Source organism: Carex rostrata, chromosome 32 (genome assembly GCF_964058835.1).
Source record: "Carex rostrata chromosome 32, lpCarRost1.2, whole genome shotgun sequence".
In the NCBI taxonomy this organism is placed as follows: Eukaryota; Viridiplantae; Streptophyta; class Magnoliopsida; order Poales; family Cyperaceae; genus Carex; species Carex rostrata.
The window spans coordinates 3,970,348-3,980,278 of record NC_135949.1 but is presented as its reverse complement, the minus strand read 5'-3'; the positions used below and the strand labels follow the sequence as shown (position 1 = coordinate 3,980,278).

The window sequence follows — 9,931 nt, the reverse complement described above, 5'->3', positions numbered from 1 at the left end:
GAAAATAACTTCCACTACAAAAATATTTTCTTATATTAAGTTAAATGAAGATGTGGAAAAGATTTTTTCTACAGAAAAATAATTTTCAAGTGTTCTTTACAATAGTTACACTGACAATTGACAAAACAATGATTTCTCAAATTAATTCAAATAAAGCTGATAATTAAAAAAATAAATCTATAACTATAAGTATGTTATTTTACTGACACAAAATCCACAGCTTGGTAAGATGGATCTTGGATTCTTGGGCGGACTTGATCATAAAAATATCCAAATACCCGATATAACTATATCCAGATCCGAATAACTACCAACGCCTCCCCGTGCGGCATTCTACTGACAGATTAGCTCCACGACAAATTTGAGAAATAAATTGTGCTGGGTGAGTATCCCTGCTGTATCCTACGGTGTAGAATAACTTCCAGCGGAGACAAAATCACTTCGATGCCTGGGGTTCGCTATGAGATTCGTGTCATGTTAGAAAGGACGATGCAGATCTCATTCTACATGGTAAGGTACCGTACTGGATCAAAACTCATATTTTGCCACCACACAGGATCAGACGGTCTCAAACTATAATTCACATCCCCTCAGATTACCGGACTGAGTACAATTGAATCAGACGGCCTAAAATTGTTCTATTTAACTTGGCACGAATCCTAAAGCACAAGTAATCATGCCCCTCTAACATCCCGAATCCCGACGGGATGAGAGTAAATTTGAACCGTCTGTTTCAATTGTGTTGAGTCAGGTACCTGGGAGGATGCGGATCACTCAAAATAGAGACCAAAAACCCTAGAAACCTGAGTTCGGCTCCAATTCTCTCTCTCCTTCTCTCTCAATCCCAAACCCTAAACCCGACCGATCGCTAGGCTCCTGTTAGGCGGCGCCAGAACGAGGCAAGGTTTGCTTCCCTCTTTCTTTTTCGCTAACATTTATTTGTTATAGTTTCCTGTTTGTTCTGAATTTTCTATTGTTCTCGCCAGACATCAATGGCCGGAGAGGAACCAAATGAGCTCAACTATGTGGTGGAGACGGTCTTAAAGAAGAGAAAAGAGAAAGAAGATTGGGCTATAAAGAGAAGGGAGAGATTAGATGCTAAAAAGAAGAGGAAAGGCGAGTACAAGTCTACCATTAAAAGGCCTGAGCAGTTTATCAAAGAATACCGTGATAAGGTAGCTAATGGATCTGGTTTTCGTTGTTCACTTCCCTTTCTTTTCGGATTAATTTATGCGTTTCGTGTTGTTTTACCAAGCTGTGCATTTTGTGGTTTATATATTAAGCAGTCAAAGTAAAAAAACAATGATATTAGGATTAAAAGAGGTTTGGATTCAGTACATTGGGCTTGACTGTTACATACTAATGAATGATGTGGATTTTCTTGAAATATGGAACCAACTTAATCGCAGTGATTAATTTTAGTATTTCTTTTATTGAATCAAGGTATACAGGTAGTTCTAATATGAATTGTATTTTCTCTGTTGTTCCCTTTTGGTTTAATTGTTTGGTGGTACTTTACTTGATGGGTTTTATTTATAGAGTAACTTCTCATTCTCTTCGAACTATCCTATGAAGCCCTCAAAGCACTCATTAAACAAGGGAAAATAGGGAAAAAGAAGAAGAAATATAGTATGATGTAGTTACGGGCTTAGATGGCAAGATGTCATTATGGTATAGTCATTGCCAAATATTTAACAGTAACAGATTCCATTTGGTTTAGTTAAAAATTATACCAATTTGCATTTCCAATTTTTCCTTTAATATACTGCAGGGATTTAATGTATTTTTTTTCTCCAATGACAGGAGTTGGATTTCTTTAGAATGAGGAATAGGGTAAAACTGAGGAAAATCTCAGTGGAAGATGTGAAATCTGAATTGCTTTTTGTTATTCGCATTCGAGGGTAAGTATTCTATCTAGTTTTGCTTTTATTTTTCTCTTACTTGGGTTTGTATCTTTGTAAATTATTGAATCCTTTCTAGAAAGTTGGTATTATTAGCACTAATGGTGTTCTCTGTTTTGATTTGTTTGATATAATATTCAGCAAAAGAGAGATGCATCCAAAGTCCAAGAAAATTTTAAACAAGTTGAGGTTGCCACACATACTCAGTGGTGTGTTTTTGAAGGCAACAGAATCAAATTTGAAGATGCTACTCATGGTAGAACCATTTGTTACTTTCGGGTAATTATAATAAAAACTCTATAAAACTATTTTCATTAAATTATTTGTATGATGTGTTTGGATATTGTCATCGAACTAAACCTCGCTGAAAAATAGGTATCCAAATTTAAAGAGTGTGAAAGAGCTTATATATAAGAAGGGTTGTGGAAAGATTGAGAAGGAAATTGTTCCTCTCACAAACAATGAAGTGGTTGAGCAGGTATGTCTTTTATTTTTGTTTCAATTTTATGTAATTCATGCCTAGCTAAAGAGTTTCTAACACTTCTGGTTCTGTACCAGTTAGTATTAGTGCTATTTTATTTTTGTCTTTTTTGATTCATGTGTGTTATTAACTTATTATAATAATTAATGTCAGGCACTTGGTCAATATGGGATGATCTGTGTAGAGGATATAGTGCACGAGATAGCAAATGTGGGCCCACATTTCAGAGAGGCAAATTTCTTCCTCCAGCCTTTCAAGCTGAAATGCCCTGAGCAGCGGTTGTCCGTCTCGAAACGACCCTTCAAGATAGGCGGTGACACTGGAAACCGCGAAGACAATATCAATGAGCTCATTTCTAAGTTTAATTAAATTATATAGGTCGTTTATTTTTTTCCTCTTGGCTGATGTAATATGTATTGTGCACTGGTGCCTTTTGGTTTACTGCCAGTTTTGTTTTCTCTATTGCTACATGATGGAATTATGAAAGCACTGTCAATCTATGAATGAAAATTCCTTCCTTTTTTTGTTCCTAAGAAACTGATTGTTAACTTTATTTTAACGGTGTCTGAAAATCATATATCTTTGATGCCTAAAATGTTTTTGTTTTGTACTTTAATTATGGGGTATATTAAGTTTAAAAAGAAAAAAACTAAATGCATCGGACAAAAAATAAAGTACGGGTAGCGATGGTATCAACTGGTATATGCTCATCTCTTTTGGGACACCTTATCCATGCACTAACCAATCATATTCAACCCAATTGCACACGTGGACCACACCTCTATCTTCCATTCTCATTATGCTTCTCACATCTCAAAAATGATACCCAAAAAAAGCTAATAGATCAATCCTTGCACCGTTGGTTCTAATACAAAATCAATCAAACTAATTCATGGCGCATTCCTTGGTGCCTCCAAGCATTTCTTTGCCTACAACAACACCCAAAAAGATTGCACATTTGTTTCCCAGGGCTGATGAACAACGCCAACAACTTTACTCCAAGAGGTGCACAAGTGTAAACTGTAAACAATCCCATATCCTATTAATTGATTATCTTTTGATAAAGCATCTAATTTATTTGTTTATTTGTTAATGAAGGGCTATTATGTATGGCTTGAGCACTGTAGCAATTGGGTTGCTGGTATCACCTGATAATGCAACAGCCGCAAAAAAACGGCTACCTCCGCCACCTCAGGAGGAGAAGAAGGACCCGAATGTGAGCGGTTTACAAGCCAAGATAATAGCGAGTAAGAAGAGAAAGGAGGCTATGAAGGAAACTGTGGCTAAGCTCAGAGAAAGTGGCAAACCTGTTCAGTGACTAATTTGGTTGTCTAGAGATGTAACCAACTTCCTATTTTTTTGTTGTATGAGTGAACATATATAGGTATTGAGGGATTTGTTTATGTTTGTAACAGTATTTCTCTTGCTTATTGAAGTGTCATTACATAAAGCAAATTATCTCATTTAATGATTTAAGTAATATTACTTCTAGTGTGTTGTAAGTATTTTTTTCCCACTTGCAATCTGATTCTTGTTTGAAAAATTGAAATTATTTACCTTGGATTAGATGGTTAACATCAAATCAATTTTGGGCAATTACCTAAATTCTATCAAAACACAATAAGTTTGCTATTTTAGCTTCCTGTTTCAGCATATCAGAGGGTATAAAAAGTTTTTTTTTTTTTTTTATGCTCTATGTTTTGCCACTCTATTTTACTCGCCACCTATGCTGGACGAGACCCGCTGTTGTCTGACAGTCGACAGATCATGACTATGGATGATACAGGAGGGCAAAACACGATGCATTGATCAGTGTATCCAGGCCAACTGTCATCTGGTATCTGTACCAGTATAATTTCTATTTCTACCTACTTACCATAAAAACAACACATGAACTATGATTATTTGTATTTCTTCATTCTCCAGTCTCCAGCACAATGGGTACCACAAAACAATGACCACCTTTCAAAGTAGTTAACAATTGAACATAATTTTTCCAATTTTGCCCTTTGACTACAGTGGGGTCCTTCAGCTGTAATGGCAATTGGCAAGCCATGGATGAATTTAGCAACTCAAAATTCGAGTTTGAATCCGAACCGTTTGTTATAAATTGACAGGGTCCCATCTCGCTTCTGCCCTCGTTCTAGATAAACATTTTGACAGAGCAGTTTTTGATTCATGCAGCGCACGAGTCAATATAGTGCTGTTTTGACTCTATTGTTTATGTGCTGCATGAATTAAAAACTGCTCTGTCAAAATCTTTACCCGATAATAAAATGGATAAATTTGTGAGTTTAGATATTTAGAGGGGGCAATATATAATTTTGAAGTTTTTGTGGGGAATAAGTGAAATCCCCTTAAAAATATAAAGGAAATGCTATGCTTTGATCGCATTGTTATGGTTTCGGATGGAACTGAAATAATCCTGATGTATTCTCAAAAAAAAGAAAAAAAAAAAAATCCTGATAGAGTAATCAAAAGGATCATTTGGTATGAAATAGAGGGCGCATTTTTTAGAATGTTGTTTTATGTAAAAAAAATTATTTTATCACAGTGACACTACGGATACCGTCCGATCAGAAATGGAGCAAATCCGGTTCGAGATAAAATGTACGGATTTCTTAATATTGGTGCCAAAGCAGATCCAACAGTCCGATTTCCAGTTAAAAGCCTTGTGCGCTAGCTAAAAACCTGATCCCTCAATCGAAGCCTCCTCTTTCTCTCGCTCTCTCGCCAGGTTTGTTTATACGATCGATGGTTTTTTTCTTAAAATTAGTAATCTCTTGACTACGATCGATGATTTTATACTTGTTTTTGCTTTCGCCTCTTGCAGGGGACTGACTTCTCTCTCGATCGCTCCCTTTCGTTATCTCAAGGTTAAGGTTAGTTATCTTTCCAAATTTAAGTCTATGATAGGAAGAAAATCGATAAATCTTGTAAATGTTCTAAAAATTGAGATTTAATATGGCCATGCCCGAGCTTAGTTTAAGGTGTCAAAAGGTCCTTGATTTACTTTTATTTCTATTGTTCTGTTGTGATTTCATTGAAAGGGTTCTCCTTCAACATTGGACCCGGCAGTATACTCATTTAAATTATTTAATTTCCTATTAACGAGAAAAACAAAATAATGATATCAATTATACTCCAAGCATCTTTTCCATTGGACCATACCACCACGGGGCTCCAACATTACAAGCAACTGAAACTCAAATTTAAATGGGAGTAGTGTCTTAAATTAATTATGTTCTTAATTTCAACAAAATAGTTTTAATTCATTAAAGCCCATGTTCTTTTTCGCATTTTTCTTTTTTGTTTTATTGCTCACAATCTGTCTTAGTCATGTGTTGTTATTCTTCAATGCAGTAGTTGAACTTGGAAGCGAAACTCAACCTTGTTAGATAAGATTTTTAGAAAGAGGCAGAGATAAATTAAGAGACTCTAAGTCCTTAACCAAACCAAATCAGACTAAATAAGAATAATCAGATGGTGTCAACAATATCTCTTGCCCCCTTCTTTTCACTTTCACCTTTACCTTCCCAATCCCAATCCTCATCCCCATCCCCATTTTCTTCTCACCGAGGCCTCTGCCTTATCTGCTACACATTCCCCCAGTCTGAATCTCAACCCATCAAACCAAATTCACGGCGTCAGCCTCATTGGAAGGGTAAGCTCCAGGAGGAGGAGAAAAGGCCTCGCCAGAAAGCAAATGCCATTTCTGACCAAGAGGCGGTTCACCAGTTTGACCAGCTGTTGGCTGCCAAGAACCTCCGTCAAATCAATCAATACCTCAAGGGCTACACCAAAACCTCCAACAACCCTTACCCCACCGTCTTGTCCCTCTTCACCCGCTTAAGCCAAGCTGAAGGAATTGGTCCTGATGAATATACCTATGCAATCTTGATGGACTGCTGTGCACGAATGCTGCAGGTGAACCTAATGTTTGGTTTTCTGGGACGGTTTCTTAAAGAGGGTCGCAGAGCTCATGCCAATATCTTCAGCCCGATAATCAAAGGCTTGTGTTGGGAGAAAAGAACTGCTGAGGCTGCTACTATAGTGCTCTACAAAATGGCTAAGCTAGGATGTATACCCAATTTAGTCTCGTATAGCATTCTTTTAAATGGGCTGTGCAAGAAAGGTGAAATTGACAAGGCAATGGATATTGTAGATGTCATGATTTCCAAAGGGTATGACCCTGATGTCATCACCTATAGCATTCTTATAAATGGCCTGTGCAAGAAAGGTGAAATTCAGAAGGCAATGGATATTGTAGATGTCATGATTTCCAAAGGGCATGAGCCTAATGTTGTGACCTACAGCACTCTTATAGATGGGCTTTGCAAGAAAGGTGAAACTGAGCGAGCATTGAATTTTCTAGATGTCATGATTTCCAAAGGGTATGACCCGGATGCCATCACCTATAGCACTCTTATTGATGGGCTTTGCAAGAAAGGTGAAATTGAGAAGGCAATGGATTTTGTAGATGTCATGATTTCCAAAGGGCTTAAGCCTAATGTCGTGACCCACAACACACTTATAGATGGGCTTTGCAAGAAAGGTGAAACTGAACAGGCATTCAATTTTCTAGATGTCATGATTTCCAAATGGTGTGACCCGGATGTCATCACCTATAACACTCTTATAATGGGGCTGTGCAAGAATGGTGAAACTGATAAGGCATTAGATGTTGTAGATGTCATGATTTCCAAAGGGCATGAGCCTAATGTCGTGACCTACAACACTCTTATAAATGGGCTGTGCAAGAATGGTGAAACTGAGAAGGCAATGGATATTGTTGATGTCATGATTTCCAAAGGGTGTGACCCTGATGTCATCACCTATAGCACTCTTATAAATAGGCTGTGCAAGAAAGGAGAAACTGAGAAGGCAAGGGATTTTGTAGATGTCATGATTTCCAAAGGGCTTGAGCCTAATGTCGTGACCTACAACACTCTTATAAATGGGCTGTGCAAGAAAGGTGAAACTGAGAAGGCAATGGATATCGTAGATTTCATGATTTCCAAAGGGTATGACCCGGATGTCATAACCTATAGCACTCTTATAAAGTGGCTGTGCAAAAATGGTGAAACTGATAAGGCATTAGGTTTTGTAGATTTCATGATTTCTAAAGGGCATGAGCCAAATGTCATGATCTACAACATTCTTATAGATGGGCTTTGCAAGAAAGGTGAGATTGACAGGACAATGGATTTGGTAGATGTCATGATTTCCAAAGGGTGTGACCCGGATGTCATCACGTATAACACTCTTATAAAGGGACTGTTCAAGAATGGTGAAACTGATAAGGCATTAGATTTTGTAGATGTCATGATTTCTAAAGGGCATGAACCTAATGTCGTGACCTACAACACTCTTATAGACGGGCTTTGCCAGATAGGTGAAACTGAGGGGGCGTTGAATTTTCTAAATGTCATGATTTCCAAAGGGTATAATCCTGATGTCGTGACCTATGGCACTCTTAGGGATGGACTGAGCAAGAAAGGTGAAATTGAGAAGGCATAGTATTTTCTAGATGTCATGATATCCAAAGGAGTTGATCTTGATGCAGTGCTCTATTGCACTCTTATTGAGGGGCTGTGCAAAGAGGGTGAAATTGATTAGGCATGGGGTTTACCTATTATTGATATTTTGTAAAATTGTTATATAATATATTTTGTCCTATTTTATTTGCGCATGTAATTTAATTGTTGATGGAAAAGAGTTTTGGGCTTGGAAGTTGATTTATGTCATAAATAATATATCATGATAATTAATTTGTGCTTGTTGAACATTGAAATTGATTTATGTCGTGAGGAATAATTGCTGGGGCTGAAAAATCTGGCTATTCTTTGCAAGCTTTCTGATATGTGTGACAAGCTAAGAAAGGCAAAGAGAGATGCAAAACAAAATGTCTACAGAACAACCCGACGCTCTCCTTTGAAGGAGAGGAGGCTGAGAGGTTTGAGAAATCTACTGGCTAAGTGAAGAGTGTTATGTGATCTACCCACACTTGCAGATCGAGATAGCATTTTATCACGGGACACTAGACTGGAGAACTCCATTGTTTGTCGGCCACAGTAAAGGAACTTGCACGGTTGCTTTTTCGGGAGATTTCTGATGCATCGAGCTTATGAATTGGCGTTCTATACTTCCTATGCCTTTGTTGGTCATGCTCTATGTTTTGTTGAAGTCAATCATGTCGATTTTTTGAAGCCAGTGAGTTTGATTTTTTTTTTTTTACTTGACAGCATTGCATCCCATTCCTCGTTCATGCTTTTGTACAAGCAACAGTACGCGTATCGATGCTTGATACTTTGTCAAAGTTATAAGTTATTTGAATTTGATTTGTGTAGGTTGATGTGGGAGATTTTCTCCACTTCAAATCATGTGTTTTACACATGCAATTGGAGAACCCTGATCAATCGCTGATCAATGTAGAGGTCGAGGCTCATGTTACCAGACCCGAGTTACGTACCAGAGAGGTATATATTCATATCTAATACTTTGAAATTAAATGAAAGATGCATGTTATTTGGATTCGTATTTAGCAATGGAAAAAAATAATTCATGACATTTTATTTCACATTTGGTGTCGATCAAGAGTCCGTCCGAAACCGGTTGAAGATCCGCAATGTAGCTCCGGGCACAGAAGAGGAGGCACGGTGGATCCTTCAGCGCATGGATTCTGAGAATATATCATAAAAAGAATCATAGTTTTAGTGAGCCTATTTTTGTTATTTGGTTACTTCATATGCAATTGAAAAATTAGAAATGAATGAGAACTAGTTTGTATCCATTTCAACTAAATAAGAACGTTGATGATAACATATAAAAAATTCATTGGAATTGGAATCTACATAAATTGTGAATAAGTTATGTCATTTAAATAGACAGATTATCAAATTAATTAGCTGATTCAAAAAGTGGATTTATTTTCAAAATTGTTTTGATATTAGTAAAAATGATATTATATGTAATTTTAGAATTGCTTGATACGGTGATTTACAAGTCGTTCGATTAAAAATTCATGATATTGATTGCTATAAAGTATAATAAAACTAGAAAAATTGGAGAAAAATCAAACAGGTCATGATAGTAGGTAGGAGTTAATGTGTGGATCCTACCGTATGGTTATTAGAAATTTGTACGTTAATTTTCTGTGATATTTTTTATATTTAAATACTACAACTTCTTTTATCTTTTTTCATTATATTATTATCGTACATAGAATGCTATATAATTTTTATTGTAATATTTTCAACTAAAAAAGAAGAAATATCTTAGCCAATTGATTTGATTGATATCATGAGCTTATTTTAGTGCAAATCGTATTACAGTAAATAATATATTTGAGACAAACTGTTGAAATTCTTCTATCTTACGTGTGTGATGCGTCTATATATGAAATTTTATATTTTAAAGTTAATTTTGTATAGAGTTAAGTGGTAAAAAAACGCTTAAAAAATAAATGCATTAAAATTAATTTATAAGTCTTCTAATTTTGACCGCTTGACTTTATACTAAATTAATTTGAAAGTTTAAAATTTTGTAT

The 9,931-nt window shown here is 36.3% G+C and overlaps 3 protein-coding genes across 5 annotated transcripts; all 3 read left to right on the top strand.

Moving 5' to 3' along the window:
- Nucleotides 1-755: 755 nt before the first annotated feature.
- LOC144547884 (large ribosomal subunit protein uL30z-like) lies at nt 756-2,903 on the top strand. Of its 2 annotated transcripts, none has more exons than XM_078296563.1 (6): nt 756-899; nt 987-1,175; nt 1,804-1,901; nt 2,043-2,180; nt 2,277-2,379; nt 2,536-2,903. In XM_078296563.1, the coding sequence occupies exons 2-6, from the start codon at nt 993-995 to the stop codon at nt 2,749-2,751; spliced, it is 738 nt and encodes a 245-aa protein (XP_078152689.1). In that variant the 5' UTR covers nt 756-899; nt 987-992; the 3' UTR covers nt 2,752-2,903. The 2 variants fall into 2 exon arrangements, with proteins under 2 accessions (XP_078152689.1, XP_078152688.1); XM_078296562.1 differs by having other exon boundaries at nt 774-904.
- Nucleotides 2,904-3,195: 292 nt separating this feature from the next.
- On the top strand, nt 3,196-3,846 carry LOC144547988 (uncharacterized). Its single transcript, XM_078296676.1, has 2 exons — nt 3,196-3,387; nt 3,481-3,846. The coding sequence occupies exons 1-2, from the start codon at nt 3,275-3,277 to the stop codon at nt 3,698-3,700; spliced, it is 333 nt and encodes a 110-aa protein (XP_078152802.1). The 5' UTR covers nt 3,196-3,274; the 3' UTR covers nt 3,701-3,846.
- A 1,254-nt stretch (nt 3,847-5,100) lies between these two features.
- Nucleotides 5,101-8,163, top strand: LOC144548166 (uncharacterized). 2 transcript variants are annotated; one of them, XM_078296873.1, is made up of 3 exons: nt 5,101-5,119; nt 5,216-5,264; nt 5,746-8,163. In XM_078296873.1, exon 3 carries the CDS (start codon nt 5,866-5,868, stop codon nt 7,900-7,902), a length of 2,037 nt encoding a protein of 678 aa, XP_078152999.1. In that variant the 5' UTR covers nt 5,101-5,119; nt 5,216-5,264; nt 5,746-5,865; the 3' UTR covers nt 7,903-8,163. The 2 variants fall into 2 exon arrangements, with proteins under 2 accessions (XP_078152999.1, XP_078153000.1); XM_078296874.1 differs by lacking the exon at nt 5,101-5,119 and having other exon boundaries at nt 5,176-5,258.
- Nucleotides 8,164-9,931: the final 1,768 nt, after the last annotated feature.